The 19,164-nt window shown below is 30.7% G+C and overlaps 1 protein-coding gene across 1 annotated transcript in view; it reads left to right on the top strand.

Annotated features, from left to right (window-relative positions):
• LOC107449679 (inactive pancreatic lipase-related protein 1) overlaps positions 1-19,164 on the top strand; it is a 125,037-nt gene that overhangs the window by 63,775 nt on the left and 42,098 nt on the right. Inside the window, exons 5-6 of the mRNA XM_043041833.2 lie at positions 5,892-6,005; positions 16,892-16,975. Of these exons, the coding sequence (XP_042897767.1) occupies positions 5,892-6,005; positions 16,892-16,975 (198 nt within the window). The remainder of the gene's footprint in view (positions 1-5,891; positions 6,006-16,891; positions 16,976-19,164) is intronic.

The raw sequence follows: 19,164 nt of genomic DNA, 5'->3' as shown, positions 1-19,164 counted from the left end.
TATATATATATATTTATATATATATATATTATCATGTTGCAAATTAAACAAAAAATTTAAAAAATAATAATAAGGAGAAATTATATGCATTTTTAAAATTAGAAACCTTTCTAATCATAATAGTATTGTAGGCAAATCAAGGTTAAAACAATTTCTACAAATATAAATTTAAAATTGCTAAGATTGAATCATAATTCAGTTATATTAAATTTTAAATTTTTTCAAAAATAATTGTTTGAAAATATTTTGAAGAAGATTTGGGATCAAATTTTGTCTTCTTATTAATAACACAAGAAATTTTAAAAAATCTATGCATTTTTTTTAAAAAAAATTCAAAAATGTGCCCCGTACAACCTTAATTTCATTACAGGATGTCAGCCTGAATGTTACACCCAAGACATAAGTGATAGCAAAATTACGTTTAAACTCTACCACTGCTCTGAACATGCTACTATTTTATGTCATACTAACTCCATAATAACCCAAAAGCCTCCTCCAGATTTAAACACAATATATTCGAAAAGTACACAAATGGCCAAATATCTCAAGAAAAATGTATTGATTGAAAATTTTAAAAAAGCTGAGCTTGAAATATTGTTAAAAGAGGCATTCATTGATATCTAATTTGAATTCTCATCCTCATTCCCTGGTGTGATGTGGGGATAATCTCAAAATTTTTAATGCGAATTCTCATTATTTTTAGGAAATTTAAATTTTCCAGAGAAAAGAACCCAAGTTTGACCTACAGATTTTCGCATTTTGGTTGACAGATGGCGCTGTTATTGCAAGAGGGAATTGTGCAAATTGTTTAAAATGTGAATATCTTATGATCGAAAAAATAAAAATAGACGTGTTTGACAATTTGAAAATATCTATCACATTTCTCCCAACTCTTCCGAATTTTATGAATGATTTTAATTTTATCTTTAATGTGGTAGCTAAATTTCATCACACTTTATATTTTTTAAAAACAAATTAAGTTTAAATTGATTTTAACTTTCATTATATTTAAATAATTGAAGAATTATAATTGTGCTGTAAGTGTTCGATAAAGGAAAATTGAATGTCTGTATACAATGTTTTTTAAGCTTGCATTTAACTAGCTCTAAGAAAATACTTCTTTGTAGAACGTCAAAGTTGGCAAGTATGATCGAAATTAAAATTAAATTAAACATCAAATCAATTTAAATAATCAAATTAACTTTTACCCCAATTTCAAGCTTGGCCTCACGTGTTAGGAGTCAACCAGTCTCAGATTAGAAGAGTATTTTTCGAGACCATTTTCCTGCTTTTTGTACAATCAGTATTTAAGAGCAGTTGGCATGGCTTATAGATGCCCAGTGGCTGAGTGGCAGCGCTTCGAACATCCATGTCACAGGTCCTGGTTTCGATCCTCGGGCCGGACAGGGTTGACTCAGCCTGGTTGACTTAGTTTCCGTGTTCGACTGACGACCTAACCGGAACATCTGCTCCTGCACCCCAGAGCCCTTGGTCAAGAAAACTGAGATGAGCACAGTAGGCCTTGTCCCTCCATGAGCCATATTGATATATGGCCTATATCAGTAACGCTAAAACAGCTCTTTTTCGGTGCACCTTTCCTACAAAACTACTTATGATATCACAATGAAATTTTCAGGAATATGTTTTGAGTTATGAAATATTTTTGAGGAAACTTTTAAAAAAACTAAAAGTTCATACTTCATAATTTTGAAAAAAGAAACATTTCTGCCAAAGATATTTATTTACAGTTATCCCAGTGCAAACGTGCATATGTAAATATTCCGTGAAAAAAACTGAAGTAATATCTTATTTAGATGCTGAGATAAGGAAGGTAAAAAAAAGTTAGTTTTAGCATTATTGGTATATGCCCTACCGACTCCCCTTAAATTTACCTTGGAAATTTTTTTCATTATGAAAATAATGTGGTGAAACTTAATAACATGTTTATTGGGTTAAAAGATAAATATACCATTATTTTTGTATTTAAGTTGTTATTATAATAGCCTAGTTCTTTCACCTAAATATATATACTGAAAAATTTTTTTTGTCACCTTTTTATTTTATGAAAGTATGAAGGAGGTACAGTACCATCGGTAAATAAATTTTCAAATTAAAATTATTTTTATTTATGTACCCCCAATTGCAGTAAATTTTTTTATTCAAACTTTCCCAATTGTTCACACAACTAGATTTTTACAATAAGAAAACTTAGATATCAAATATTTACCAAAGAAATGTATTTTAAGGTTTTGTCCCTTTTCTGAGAAAACTTTTATAATAAACATCAATGAATTCAAGGACGGTTTTGACAAAAAAAAATCTATTTTCGAAAGAAGTCGAGAAATATTTTCGGTTATGGAATAAAGAAAAGAAGAACTACATAAATTGTCAATATTGGATATATTTCTTTTTATTATTTGAGATCTATTTATAGATTATTGCATACAGCATCAAGCAAAATTGAGTTGACTATGCCTGTCCTACATCAGATCCAAGTTTTATTTGATTGTTCACTGTTTTTTCTTTACTTTTGAATGACATGCTTTTACTTAGATATATATTTATATATTTTCTTATTTTTTTTAATCAAAACTCGTGAAAACATTAAAACATTTCTCGAGTGTTTTCAAGTTTTTGTTGGACAATAAATTGTATGGTTTTATACCCTTTTACAATCGGGTGTAATTTGAAATTACTTATTTCTGTTATATAAAAAGTACAAAACGTGAAAAGTCAGAGTTATTTCGTTACTAGGATTAATTTAAGAAATAAAATATAATTATTGTCTATTTGAATACATTATTAATTTTAAAATATATGTTTACGTTTGGAATGAATTAGAAATAAAACTATGAAGTGTTTTCTATCAAGTGCATTCTCAAGGGTTTTCAAGTTTTTGTTGGAAAATGACTTGTTTGATTTTATACTTTTTTTACGATCAGGTGTAATGTGAAAGTACTTGTTTCTGTTATATAAAAAGTGCAAAACGCAAAAAGCGAGAGTTATTTCGTTACTGGAATAAATTTAAGTAATAAAAGGTACTAATTTCCAATTTAAATACATTATTAATATACATTATTAATTTTAAAATATATGTTTAAGTTTGTAAGGAATTAGAAATTAAAATATTAGCTAAGAGAAGAAATTTTTTACACAGTTTAAATATGATTTAAACATATATAGGCAAAAATATTTTATTTAGCTTTACATAATATATTCAAAACATTTTCTATCAATGGCGGAGCTCAAATTCGCACTCCAAAACTCTGTGCTTAAGTTCTTAACCTGGGGAAAGTAGCAAATGAATTTCCCTCTATTTTATTATATTTTAGGGAAAAAGGGAAATCTCAGCAATTACAATTGGTTTATTAAATAGGTCGCGCGATTCCCACGAAGAGGAAAGGGGAAAATGTTTTTTAATTTTAAATAGTGTATACTTGAACCAAAAATAGATTAATGGACGGGATGTGAATTTAAAAGTGTGAGAAAGCGTTTCGATTAGAATAATGAAATAAAAGGATTTACAGAAAAGAACTAACATAAAAAGATTAATTGAAGTTTTTATTTATANTATATATATATATATATATATTACCACTTTTTATTCATTGGGTTAATGCAAAGCCGGCGCAATGGTGCAAGACTGGTTGTAAAGGTTTATTGTAAGTGTGATAGAACATCAATATATTTTTATGATTGTAAACATAATTTATCAACGGTTTTATAATATATAACAGAGATGCTAACTTGCTACGCTTTGTAAAAAAAAAGTTCTTGTTGAAGCGAAATTTAATTTTTGTTTAGTATTTTTCATTTTAAGTAATTTTTCCTCCAATACGTATAAAAAGTTCAAAGTATCCTATGAAATGCAACTTTTTTTTCAGTTATCTCTTGGTGACACTCAGACCTGAAAGCGAGACGGAAAAGAGAAAAATTTGGTAGTAAAACTATTTCAACAATAGATAATTTTCGGGAGAAGTAAATCTATTCGTAACAATGATCAATTCTCTGCTATTAATTTTTTTTCGGGAAAGAAGCAATTCAATATAAAAAATGTATCCGTTAAAAAAATTTGATAGTTATGGATATTTTATTATTGCCGAAAAAAGGCTAAAAATGAAATTTGTTTGCTGCCAGTTTTACTCTTTTCGGTCTCGATATATGTCGATTTTCAGCCCTGGGACACTGTTAAAGAGTAGGCGGAACTTTTACTTTTTAATTCGCTACAATTTTATTGAAAGTTTTTCCGATAGCGCCGCAGTTGACATCTCTGTATGTTATAGTGTTTTTATGACTGATAATAAAAAACATTTAAAAATGAAATTTAACACATTCACGCCGGGGTGATCCACCGGTGGGTCAAGCTAGATTGTCTCATCGGGCGGCGCACCGGAGTAAAAACTGGTAACAAATAAATTTCATTTTTTAGTTTTTTTCCGGGAATAATAAAAATCCATAAACCAATTGTTTTTAACGGATGCAATTTTTATATTGAATTGCTTCTTCGCCGTGATAAATTTCCTTAAAGAGAATTGTTATTGTTGAGAATAGATTAACTCCTCCCGAATATTATCTAATATTGAAATAGTTCTTCTACCAGTATTTTATCTTTTCCGTTCCGGTTTCAGGCGCAACACCAGGCGTGAACATGTTAAGTCAGAGTTCTTGCAATCTTGTCATTATTGTAATAAAAATGTGACAAATTTCTGTTTTTTAACTTAACAATTATAAATACGAAATGGCGTATTTCTTTACCAGGCCTGCCAACTACTATGTTTTTTGCAAAATAGAGTGGTGGTAATTTCTAAACCCAAACTCTCAAAATTTTTGGTGATTTTGACAAAATTTTAAAAGGGTCACCACGATAAATATGGAAGAAAGTGGCATCGATCATGAACTTTTAAATCATATATATGTAGTGATGTTTAAAATAAGTTTAAACGAATAAAAAATAATGCATAAGCATAAACATAGCTACTACTAAAATAAATTTTTACTACTGCTTAACTGCATATATTTATTTGGGAATTGGTGGTAAATAAGTAATTATCAAAATGTCTCTCAATTCCTAATTTTGTGTCATTTTTTAATTTGTTACGAATTGTGAAAACCCTGTAATTTCCAGATTCGAAGAAAATAACAAATTAGTGCAATAAATAAGTATGCATTGACTTTACATGATATTTTTGCTATATACTTTCACTACGTTCCCCGCGATTGTGCCTAACGTTGTTTAGAAATGACTGTTCTTTTTTTTCGAAAAAAAGAAAGAAAAGAAGCACTAGTGTTTTAGTATTTTGTGAGAACAAGGTAATTCTCTTTACTATAATTACTTTATCATTAACATTATTTCGGGCCTTTTTTGGAAAAATATTATAATGGCATTTTTTTGGCCTAATTTTCTTTTCCTTATATGCTTTTATTTTGTNAAGAAAAAAAAAAGAAAAGAAGCACTAGTGTTTCAGTATTTTGTGAGAACAAAGTAATTCTCTTTACTATAATTACTTTATCATTAACATTATTTCGGGCCTTTTTTGGAAAAATAATATAATGGCATTTTTTGGCCTAATTTTCTTTTCCTTATATGCTTTTATTTTGTAAATAATGTGCACAACTTTTAACAAACAATATACTCATTCAACTCTTCCTCACTTTTCTCGCACTTTTATAACGAAATATATAAAACAACAAACTGAAATATTTGAGAAAATAAAAAAACAATTTATAAGCAACTAAATTTATAGAAAAAACATTCCACTAAAAAAAATAGGGGAATCTTAAATCCTTTTACAGCTTCTGATTTGTGAGAAAAGCTTTAAGACTTAGATTTTATGTATTACTGAAACTATCCTATTAGCATAAATTTTGCATAATGTTCAATATCTATACAGGTCTGGATCCAGCTGGTCCTTACTTTGAGGATACAGATCCCAGAGTACGACTTGATCCGGATGATGCGGTCTTTGTTGATGTCATCCACACAGATAGCCCCCCATCTGCTCAAGGTATTTATCACTTTCTACCGATTTAATATTGTCGCAATACTAAAATTGAATTGCTTATGTTTGAAACATGCTTAAATCTTCTCTTAACTCCTGATTTCGAATTAAAGACGAGATGTATTATTGCAATAAAGAAGATATTTAGGGTTAAATTTAGCGGACATTTCTTCTTTTTTTTTTCTCACTTTGATTTCATTTTAATTATAATGCTATTAATTATATTTCGCTGTTACATATTTTAATCTACTCAAACCTTGCCGCTTTTTCACTGGTAATTTATCGAATAAATTTTGTTCTGATGGCTTGATGCCCTTGAAAAAGTGATATATTATTTAGTTTCATATTATTTGTGCCTAGCATTCTATGAAATAAATTTAGCGAATATTTCTTTAGTTTTCTTTCATTTTGATTTTAAATTAATAATAACGGAATGATTATAGCTTGCTGTTTCCTATTTTAATCTACTCAAACATAGCCGTATTTTCGCTGGTAATTTATCGAATAAATTTTGTTCTGATAGCTTGATGCCCTTGAAAAAGAGCTTTATTATTTAGTTTTAACTTATTTGTGTCTAGCATTCTAGGAAATAAATTTAGCGAATATTTCCTTAGTTTTCTTTTATTTTGATTCGAAATTAATAATAACGAAATGATTATAGTTTGCTGTTTCTTATTTTAATCTACTCAAACATAGCAGTATTTTCACTGGTAATTTATCAAATAAATTTTGTTCTGATAGCTTGATGCCCTTGAAAAAGTGAGATATCATTTAGTTTTAATATATTTGTGTCTAGCATTCTAGGAAATAAATTTAGCAAATATTTCCTTAGTTTTCTTTCCTTTTGATTTTAAATTCATAATAACGGAATGATTATAGTTTGCTGTTACATATCGTAGTTAACTTAGCTGTATTTTCACTGGTAATTTATCGAATAAATTTTGTTCTGATAGCTTGATGCCCTTGAAAAAGTGATATATTATTTAGTTTCAATTTATTTGCTTCTGGCATACTAGGAAATAAATTTAGCGAATATTTCCTTAGTTTTCTTTCATTTTGATTTTAAATCAATAATAACGGAATGATTATAGTTTGCTGTTACATATCGTAGTTAACTTAGCTGTAATTTGGCGGGTTATTTATCGAATTAATTCCGTTATGATAACTTGATGACCTTGAAAAAATGATATATTATTCCAATTGAGATTATTTATGCCAAGCGTCTTTTTATTCGGACAATTCTATTTTTTATAGAATAGTACAAAGATTTCAGTATTAGAGTTTGTTTGCAGAAACAGCATAGTTCAGAATATAAAAAGGATTCTCACAGTCCTTAGAAAATTCAAAAAGGGGTCTTAGCTTTCGAAAAATTTTGCGAATTTCTTTTAATTAGCTTTCACTTTAGAATTATACTTTCTATACATCATTTATCTGGGTGCTTGAAGTTATTTACGACCCTTTTCCTATCTATCTTGAAGTTTTAACTTTAAGGTGGTGCTTCTGGTAACTGGAAACCAAAATTGAAGTGAAAAAAAAATTAAATATTTTGTTTTCTAGATTTAGATGCTCGCTACGAAAATAAGCAGTCATTGTGCTGAGATTTCTTTTTTTTCTTCAGGTTTTCAAATTTAAAAATTTTATAAAATCCTGCGAAATCGCATTTTATTGTTTTTTAAAAAATATTGCTAGGAAACTTTACACTATGATTGTACAGATCGCTGTATATCTTCTTATTTTACTGAGGTGAACTGCCTTCCAATGAGGTGAACCAGGTTCGAATTCCAGCGATGGAAGGTCGATATGAATTCCGCATCCATCTTGCACCGACCACAGTGCTGACTTGAAATATCCTCAGTGGTAGACGGATGAGGGGTTATAGTCCTTTGCCGTCAGGTTACCCGCCGGAGGTTTTCGTGCTCTTCCTCTCCATGTAACGCAAATGTGGGTTAGTTCCAACAAAAAGTTCTCCACGAAGGCAAATTTTCCCCCTTACTTGATCCAGGATTTCCCTTGTCTTTTGGATTGGGTTCAAAACTACAAAGCTATGGAGTTGAACATTAGTAGTCGTAAACCCAAAATTGGGTCGGCATTATAACGGCGTTTGTAAAATGGGAAAAAAATACGTTCTTATTTCAGATAACCACCTTGTTTGTTCGCTGCCAATTTATTAAAACTTTTACAGAAAGTGGTGCAAAAGTTACTATAGTTCGTTCACCAGGAGTAGGCACTTGGCTCCACCTCCTCGGACGCANTTTACGATTACTAATGCTCAGAATATAAAAAGGATTCTCACTGTCCTTCGAAAATTCAAAAAGGGGTCTTAGCTTTCGAAAAATTTTGCGAATTTCTTTTAATTAACTTTCACTTTAAAATTATACTTTCTATACATCATCATTTATCTGAGTGCTTGAAGTTATTTACGACCATTTTCCTATCTATCTTGAATTTTTAACTTTAAGGTGGTGCTTCTGGTAACTGGAAAGCAAATTGAAGAGAAAAAAAAATTAAATATTTTGTTTTCTAGATTTAGATGCTCGCTACAAAAATAAGCAGTCATTGTGCTGAGATTTCTTTTCTTTTCTTCAGGTTTTCAAATTTAAAAATTTTATAAAATCCTGCGAAATCGCATTTTATTGCTTTTTTAAAAAAAATTGCTAGGAAACTTTTCACTATGATTGTACAGATCGCTGTATATGTTCTTATTTTACTGAGGTGAACTGCCTTCCAATGAGGTGAACCAGGTTTGAATTCCAGCGATGGAAGGTCGATATGAATTCCGCATCCGTCTTGCACCGACCACAGTGCTGACTTGAAATATCCTCAGTGGTAGAGGGATGATGGGTTATAGTCTTTTGCCGTTAGGTTACCCGCCGGAGGTTCTCGTGCTCTTCCTCTCCATGTAATGCAAATGTTGGTTAGTTCCATCAAAAAGTCCTCCACGAAGGCAAATTTTTCCCCTTACTTGATCCAGGAATTCCCTTGTCTTTTGGATTGGGTTCAAAACTACAAGGCTATGGAGTTGAATTAGTAGTCGTTGGAATGGATTAGTAGTCGTAAACCCAAAATTGGGTCGGCATTATAACGGCGTTTGTAAAATGGGAAAAAAATACGTTCTTATTTCAGATAACCACCTTGTTCGTTCGCTGCCAATTTATTAAAACTTTTACAGAAAGTGGTACAAAAGTTACTATAGTTCGTTCACCAGGAGTAGGCCCTTGGCTCCACCTCCTCGGACGCAGAGTTCATTTCAGCTCAGGGGAGTAAGAGGAAAAACATTTCCCCTCTTGAAATCGAGATAACCTCTAATGCTCGTCGTCGTCTCTGTTTTATCAAGGCGTTTAGGCCCCGAAGGGGCCTTTTACTTTTCCATATGAAATGAAATCAGCAAATACTAAAATCATGAGTTGGGTAACTAATGCTCGCAAAGTCTCCTCACGGTATTTTATATGTAGTCCAATCAGACAACTATGAAGGCAAACCAGTTTACGAAAGAGCCCTTTAACACGTTCACGCCGGGGTGACCCACCGGTGGGTCACGCTAGATTGTCTCATCTTGGCAGCTCAGCGGAGTAAAAACTGGTAACAATAAATTTCAATTTTTAGTTTTTTTCCTGGAATAATAAAAATCCATAACTACCAATTGTTTTTAACGGATGCAATTTTCATATTGAATTGCTTCTTCACCGTGATAAATTTTCTTACAGTGAATTGCTATTGTTGAGAATAGATTAACTCCTCCAGAATATTATCTAACATTGAAATAGTTCTTCTACTTGTATTTTCTCTTTTCCCGCACCAGTATTTTCACTTTTCCCGGCGTGAACGTGTTAATAGAAAATCTAGTAAAAATAAAAAAAGTGGTAACAAATATAAGTCTAAAAATTTACTTAATTTTTGAATATGATTAGTTGGTCTTGTTTACTTGTCTACCACTACATATTCAATTCTCAAATATATATGACAAATTCCTCTCAGTCACTTTTAAAATAGAATTTGGTTTCATGCTCTCAAACTGTTCACATTTTAAGTAGTCTGCGCAGACTACTTATAGGAAACCGTGTGGAGACTTTCTGATGTAGAAGATGATGGCCAAACACAAACAGTGAATTCTTTTTCAGTCACTTACTTCGCTTCATCATCAGCTATTATACCTTTCGTTATTCTAGCTAATTTATATTTAAAAACTTTTTCCCAGCAAAACAAAAGGAACAAACTATTCAATAAAAAGAGAGTAATATCAACAAGTTTATGAAATAAAATGTACATGTTCAAAATATACACATGAAGATTGCGAAACAAATATTTTTGTCATACGATTGCCAAATAGCAGCCTTGTTCACATCCCTCTTCCCAAAATAGCGAAATAGTATCATCCGATACCTCGTGATGAAGGTGGAGCCAAGTGCCAACTCCTGGTGAACGAACTATACATGTTCATACCTGCCAACTTTTAATCCCTTCCATTATGATTTTTTCCAGTGGTATTAAAATGGAATTAAAATTTCAATTTTAAGCAAAAAAATGCGTTGTATTTGAAAAAGCTTAAGTTGACGACCATGGTAGTAACACATATTAATATATATGCTTAGTTTTTTTTAAGAATAGTGGTGATCAAAATCATTTAAAAATTAAGTTTATAAAATTAAAGAAAATATATATTTACTACCACTTTAAATATAAAAATAAAATTTTACGCCAAATGCGTAAAAGTTGGCAGGTATGCATATTATACGGCGATGCCAACTTGCTTCTGAAAGAGAATAAACATTTTCGAGTGAGCGTCTTTCAATGTATGATTCTTGGTGTTTGAAGTCAAAGCTTAAGTGTTACGTAACAGAAGGAACTATTCGAATAGGATAAACCTTTTTCGCAAACACGCTGTATGGATCTCAGTTGTGGTAATTACCTTAGCATGAGCCCCGCGAGGGGCTTTATCTAATTGGCACCAGGAAGAATAATGATATATGTATCCATGGCTGAAGGCCCTTATATAGCAAGACGGAAAGGAGCAAAAACTGGTACGAAAGACATTTAATTTTAGGATTTTTTTCGAGAAAAACAAAATATCTGTAATTATAAAGATCTCTTTCATAATTTTAGCATATAGATAAACTACGTCTTTTCTAAGATGAAGTAGATATATTGTTGAATAGTTTAAAAAAAGAATAAGTAAACTCCTCTCGAAAAATAGCTATAACAGAAATTGTTTTACTTAAAGCCTTTTCTCTTTTCCGTCTTACTTTCATGTCCATTTACATCATCACTGAGGTAGGTAGCTATGCATTTTACTTACGTCACATAAGAGCAGCACAATGGGCTATTTTTATTTTTACATTTTATAACCGTTGTTGAACAGCCAACCCAATGTTGGGTTTACGACTACTAATGCTCAAATTAGTTACATTGTAATTTTGAACCCAATACAGAAGGCAAGAGAACTCCTATCTCAAGTATTGGGAGAAATTTGCCTTTCGTGGAGGACTTTCCGATGAAACTAATGCGCATTTGCATGAGATGGAGAGGAAAACCACAAAATTCTCCCACGGTTAGCCTGAAGTCAAGGGGACTCTAACGCATGATTCGTCTACCACTGAGAATATTTTACGTCACCACTGTGGTTCAATGCAAGCCGGATGCGGAATTCGTAGCAACTAGCTATTACTGGGATTCGAACCAGAGTCACGTCATTGGAAGGCGAATGCTCTATCCCCTGAGCCACCATTACTCATAATGGGATACTGGTGACGGTTTCGCAAACATCCCCGAATATGATCTGACGACATGCAATCACATTTTGAATTTAAATTTGATTTTGATACTTTGCAGATCTAATGGGTCCCCCGCTCTTGTAGCCCGACGACCTGCGTATGAAGTCGAGCAATTTACGGTAGAACAGTTTAACGAAGACCGATACCGCGCACCCTTGGTCCCTGCGCATTCTGATCACAGTGGACATATACTCACTCTCTGACTAAGATTAACCCTTTCGTGCCGACTGTCACAAATACGTGCCAGTATAAAACCGTATCAATCAGGGTAAAAAGATAAAACTGGTAATCAAAGTATTTTTTAGCAGTTTATTTGTAGGCGGAGTTATAATTGTTTGATTTATTTAATTCACCATTACTTTGTTCAAAATAAAACTATTTAATGATACTTTGAATTAACATTGATTATATACATGATTAAACTGACAACAATTAAAGTAAAAGCAAAGTAAGTCTGTCAAATTAGCAACGACTACATTTAAGTTACCGTTTTTTATTTAATTGCAAATTGATTCTGATTTTGTAAGAATGCTTTTCTGAATCACCTGTCCCCAAGGGGTTAACATACTAAAATTAATTAATAAATTAAATTGTACTCGCACAATAAATAAATAAAGTTCTAACTCGAGTATAAAGAAACACATTACTTTTAAAATCCAGAAATTAGTTTGAAAAGCGTTGCTTGGGAATATTGTAACTTTAATATAAAATTAAACAAAAAAAAGTTTTTGCGAAAAAATATTCTCTTAACTATTAAAATTAAAAAAAAGTCTTTACAAAGCGAAAATAAAAAAAACAACCGAAATTTTAATTAACATTCTTTTACGAAACTGCCAAAAGAAATTAAAAAAAAAACGAAATCACTGAAATGATAAAAAGCGAATATTTCTATCAAGAGGTTAGTGAATTAAGTTTTTCGATTATACATGAAGTCTTCTCTGAAAGGAAAACTATTCCAATCTAGATATTCGTTTCTACATGCAAAAAACACCTAAATGGTTTGCATTCAAGGTTACAAATAGTAAAAAGGCAAAATGTAAAGTAAATCGGAATTGCTTTTTCTGTTTTCGATTCAGTTCTTTCGATTGAAATTTTACACAAAATATTGAAAACATATTTATTCAGACATCTTTTTGTTGTCTATCTGAAAGAATATTATCAGTATTATATGTAGTTTTGAAATAAAAAATAATCTTATTAAGAATGTATTTGAAGAGAAGCTTCATTATAATTAACATAATAGATATAAAATATAGTTACATAATATAGTTTTCTTATGAATAAAATAAAGCAAATGTGGCTTATGGTTTAAGACACTGTAATGTAATTGTGAAGAACTGGGGTTCGATTCCCAGAAAAGGCTTGAAGCCCATAGAGCTTCAGGACAATGGGTTCTAGCTTTTCTGATAAGTAAAGGATGCCTGTGCACAGAACTGATGACATTACCATAATCATGCCGAAGTCACGCAATTATGGAGCCTGAATCTCCATGAGCCCCCTGGCCCACAACGGGCTGCTGAGGGAATGCACTAGCAGTTAAAATAACGTATTCAATTACTGTTGATCTTTAAAATTCGAGATAAACTCAGAGATGCCAACTTGCTTCGCTTTGTGGGATATTATTTCTTATTGGTAACGCAATTCCTTTTTTAATGTACGATTTGTAACTTAAAAATTTAAAGTTATTTAGTTTCCCACTACGTAAGAATAATTTATAAATTCATATGAAATGCTAATTTCAAACCTGCCAACTCCTCCTGATATGGAAGAATTTATTTTTATATTTTATGTAAAAGCAAAAATTTTGCATTTATACTTCATTCTTGTTTTAACAAATTTGATATAATATACTTTTAACTGAAACTTCATTTCAATTTTATGTAGTTCTTTTCTAATGGTAACACAATTCCTTTCTAAGGGTATGATTCTTAGCATAGAAAATTTAATTTTAAGCTGTTTTGATTCCATCTATGAATGAGTAATTTATAAATTCATTATGAAATACTAATTTTATAACTGCAATTTTCCCGGATATTCCATTAGATTTTATTTTCATATTTAATTTCGGAGCAAGATTTTTGCATTCATGTTTGATTACATTTTAACAAAATTGATTTTATATGTTTTTAACTGCCACTGCATTTTAAAAAATTAAACATGTATAAAGAGGAAAAGTTTATGTTATTGTGTTTTAAAAGAGGCGAAGTGGAAAAGTGAACTATGCACTTGCTTACAATATCACTTCAATAGTTATTTCACATCCAATTGAAAAAAAGCTTTTTTGAAACAAGTAAAAGTTAGCTGGTATGCATTGCAATAATCTTATAGTAAGCCTTTTGCCTTTTGAAGTGTTGCGATATACATAATAAAATACCTTCAATGACTAGACCAACGCCTCCTATAACTGAAAGCCTCCATACGGTTTTTTATAGGTAGTCCGATCAGACCACTGTGAAGGATATCCACTTTCCAAACGAGTCATTTAATACAAAATTTAGTTAAAATAAGAGAGTGGTAGCATATATATGACTAAAAATTCGTTTTATTTATGAATATTATTGATTTGCCTTATTCACTTGTCAACCACTACAGATTCAATTCTCAAATATATATGATAAATTTCTCTCAATTACTTTAATAAAAAGTTTTGGGTTCATGCGCACAACTGGTTCACTTTTTAAACTGTCTGCGCGAACTACTTATAAAAGACGGTGTGGAGGCTTTTTGATGTAGGAGGTGATGACTAGACAATCCTAGCTACTGACTAATACAAATGAATAGGCATCTTATTGATTAAGTTTGTCTAACAGCTTAAGTTGGATTTTTCCAAGGATGACAATGATTGTTTCCCATAGAAGGAATGTTGGTATTCGGCACAGATTTATCTAGTCAGGAAAATATGAAATAGCCACTCATTTTCTGTGGCTCCCGTTATTTAATCAGGGATTCTGAAAGGTAATCGCTTGGAAGAATGTCTTTAACTTAATCAAACATCATTGACACGGGATTGAACGGGTAAAAATTTTATAGATTTTGATTTTTTCAAAAACATGACTCCATTCAGACTATAGGGAATTTTCGGGAATTCCTTACTGATTATTTTTCTAAGAATTATTACCCATTAATTTCAGAAAATAATCTTTTAATTGGCATCTTGACTTTTTATGGCTCTATATAAAAAAAACATTTCTACTTCTTAAAATTAATAAGTGAAATCTATTTGAAGATTATATTTAATGTAAAATGACTCGTATGAGACATTCGATATTACATATATACATACATACATACATACATACATACATAATTACATACATACATNTATATATATATATATATATATTATTTTCACCAATCGCTATTTTTCCCTCACGGCACACAGTATTGTTGTTGTTTCTAATGTCACTTGCCACAAGGGCAAGCCTGCTTGGTGAAACCGAGCGAATTTAAGGCAGAGTGAGCGTTTCTTGTTTTTAAGTGGGGCCATCCTATGGCCAAGAATTCGTCTTCAGCCACACACTCATCACTGCCCGTTTTTATAGGGCGGACATATTCACACATCCATTCAATCATCCACAGATCGTAATTTTGACCTGAATCAGAGAACGATCGATCTCCAATCCAGTACCCCCAGAGGTATTGATTTGTATTCGGATCATGGAGGACTTTGCGATTCGAAAGATTTAACGTGCATCAGTCACCATATACTACACTGGGAGTCTTCGGCCGGCGGGGTGCGAACCCACGAACTCTCGGACAGGGGCCCAGAGCCATACCGTGCAGGCTATCCCGGCCTACAGAGTATCTTATATGAAACCAGCCTTTCTGACTTTAGTAGCTCAAGATCACACGGATGTGAGCTCACTTTAGTACTTTCGTATTACATCTTGCATTAATACTAATACGAACTCTTCAGTTTATATAATCTCTGTGCACCGCGCGAGCTTGAAGTAGTGCTTCGTTCTCCTTCTATTGGTCCCGAAGAGCTCAAAGTCAAAGCCTCCTGTAACTGAAAGCCTCCATACGGATTTTTGTAGATAGTCCGATCAGACCACTATGAAGGTAAATCAATTAGTGAAAGAACCATTCAATATGAAATCTATTAAAAATTAGAAAGTGGTAGCAAATATATGTCTAAAAATTTGTTTAATTTATGAATATGATAGGTTTGTTTCATTAACTTGTCAGGTATTTATCATAACAGATTGAAATCTCAATCATATATGATAAATATCTCTCACGCACTTTTGAAACAGAATTTGGGTTCATGCGCACAAGTGGTTTGCTTTTTAAATAATCTGCGCAGATTACATCTAAGACACTATGTGGAGGCTTTCTGATGTAGAAGGTGATGTCAAAGTTCGAGAGTCAACAATATAAAATCACCATTAGCGTTTATTTATGTAACCATTGACCAAATATTCGATTTAATATTTAATTTTTGTAATTATTTTATATAAAATAATTGTTCGTGATAATTAATTGTTTATTGTTTTTATAGGAAAAATTGTTTTTACAATGCTATTATTTTAACCTGTTAGTGCCCAGCGTCATATTTATAGGACAGTTTCCTTTTTCAAAAACATATATTGTGGTAGGACAATTGTTTCAATTTTGTCTTTTATCTAGGAGAATTAAAAGTTTCCCTTCCACCATAATTTATTAGTGATTTATGTTTCTCTCACTAGATGTATAACTATAAGGTTCAGGGACAATTGGACAGAATTGGTAACAAATAGTTGATATTAGCCATTTAGTTGAATAACACATTATACCACTTTTTTCATAAAGCCGCTTTTTGCACTACTTCAATATGAAAAGTCGAATAAAATGGGTTAAGCAATTATGAAATATTAATTTCCAAGAAAAAAAAACCTTATCCCATAAAAAGTAAATTTTTTAAAAAATGTTATTGTTTTAAGCAATCTGAATGGTTTTCGAGAAAAAAAAATCGAAATTTTTAATAATGTTTTTTTTTTTTTTTTAAGTTTAATTTTTTGCATGCTACCTTTTAAAGTAATATGACAAATGAATTTTAACAAAAGCTAAAGAAAACACTTATTCATATAATTTCTTTAATTTCTGGTAAATTTTTTTAGATTATAAATGCGTTTTGTTTTTTAGTTGCAGGTATGCTCCAGCCTGCTGGGCACTTAGATTTTTATCCAACTCCAGGTTGGAGAAGAACAGGATGTAACATGCTTGAAGGTAAATTTTACGATTTATTACATAGACTTTCACCATTATTACGATTTATTACATAGACTTTTACCATTATTACTATTTATTACATAGACTTTTTCCATTATTACGATTTATTACATAGACTTTTACCATTATTACTATTTATTATATAGACTTTATTATTACAGAGATGCCAACTTGCTCCGGACAGCAAATATATATTTTAAAGTGGTAGTTTACCAATTGTGATTCTTGGTTTAATAAATTCAATTTAGTAGATTTTTATCCACCACTATTTCTAAATAACTCATAGGCTTATACAATTCACCACTTTACAGTACTTGTGTCATGCTATACCTTTTAAAAAGCAAGCAAAAATAGTCAAATATTTGTAAAATTTACTTTGTAGTTATTTATCGTTTTTTTTAATTATTTAGGCATGTCCGGAGCAGGTGGCATCTCTGTTATTATTATAACTATTTAGTACATACTATTTATTGAATAGATTTTCTTACTATTATTACTATTTATTACACAGACTTTAATACTATTATTAAACACATACTATTTATTATATAGATTTTATTACTATTATTACCATTTGCTACTTATTATTTTTAATATAGATTTAATTACTATTATTACTATTTATTACGCACTATTTACAACCATTTATTACTATTTATAACTATTTATTACTTATTACATATTATTTATTGCATAGATTTTATTACTATTACTATAATTTATTACTTAACCCTTTCGCTCCGACTGTCACAAATAAATGCCAGCATAAAACCGTATCAATCAGGGTAAAAAGATAAAACTGGTAACTAAAGTAGTTCTTTAGCAGTTTATTTGTGGGCGGGGTTATAATTGTTTAATTTATTTAATTCACCATTACTTTAGTTCAAAATAAAATTTTTTAGTTATACTTTGAACTAACATTGATTGTAGATATGATTAAACTAAATCAAAGTAAGTCAGTCAAATTAGCAATGCCTACATTTAAGCTAACGTTTTTTATTTATTTACGTTCTGATTCTGATTTTGTAGGAATGCTTTTATGAATCACCCTTCCCCAAGGGGATAAACGACGTAATACAAGAGAATTTCCAACAAAGAAGCACGTTAAATGCTGTTGCCAAACAATTATGTTATCAATTTGTTTATGGGCGGGATTACAATATTTTGATTATTTTGTTCTCCATGGTTTATTTATAAAAAAAACTTTCTTTTAATTTGCTAAAAATTATGAAGAAAAATATTTTATGCAGTTGCAGCAAATTCAAACATAAAAGTAAAATATATAGCTATAATTAGCAAAAATGTTTCTGAGTTATTCCATTTTAGATAACTGTGGAATCAAAATATGATTTCTCAAGAATTACTTGAACCATTTTGCCTACGGCAAAAAACTTAATTGACGAGGCAGATGCCGTATGGAAAACACCTCGAAATTTACTTTTACATTAATGCGTTAAAGCAAAATTGTAAAGTTAACCCCTTAACGCACAGATTTTTTGAAAAAAAAAACAGCAAAAAAAAACTTTTTCTTCAATGTAAAAAAACACACTTTAGAACATTGTCTTTTCTTTTGGTGGACAATTTTGACGTACTGAGCTCTTGTTCCATGGAAAAAGGCTATATTCAGAAATGCCAACTGCACCAAACACGAAAAAAAACAAAAACAAAAACACAGTGAATAACTACAAAGTAAATTTTGCAAATATTTGACTAATTTCGCTTGCTTTTTAAAAGGTATAGCATGACATAAGTACCATGAAGTGGTGAATTATATACGCTTACGAATTATTTAGAAATAGTTGCGGATAAAAATTTACTCAATTGAATTTATTAAACAAAGAATCACAATTGATAAACTACCACTTTAAAATACATATTAGCTGTCGGGAGCAAGTTGGCATCTCTGTAGCATACTTGCCAACTTTTAATCCCTTCCATTATCATTTTTCCCAGTGGTATTAAAAATGGAATTAAAACTTCAATTTTAAGCAAACAAATACGTTGCATTTGAAAAAACTTAAGTTGACAACCATGATAGTAACGCATATTGATATATGTGCTTAATTTTTGTAAGAATAGTGGTGATCAAAATCATTTAAAAATTATGTTTATAAAAGAAAAAATAGTATATATTTACTACCACTTTAAATATGAAAATAAAATCTTCCGGAAAATCCGGAAGAGTT

This window comes from Parasteatoda tepidariorum, chromosome X2, assembly GCF_043381705.1.
Source record: "Parasteatoda tepidariorum isolate YZ-2023 chromosome X2, CAS_Ptep_4.0, whole genome shotgun sequence".
Classification (NCBI taxonomy): domain Eukaryota; kingdom Metazoa; phylum Arthropoda; class Arachnida; order Araneae; family Theridiidae; genus Parasteatoda; species Parasteatoda tepidariorum.
Note: the sequence above shows the minus strand (reverse complement) of the source record. Positions and strands in the feature narration are given on the sequence as shown.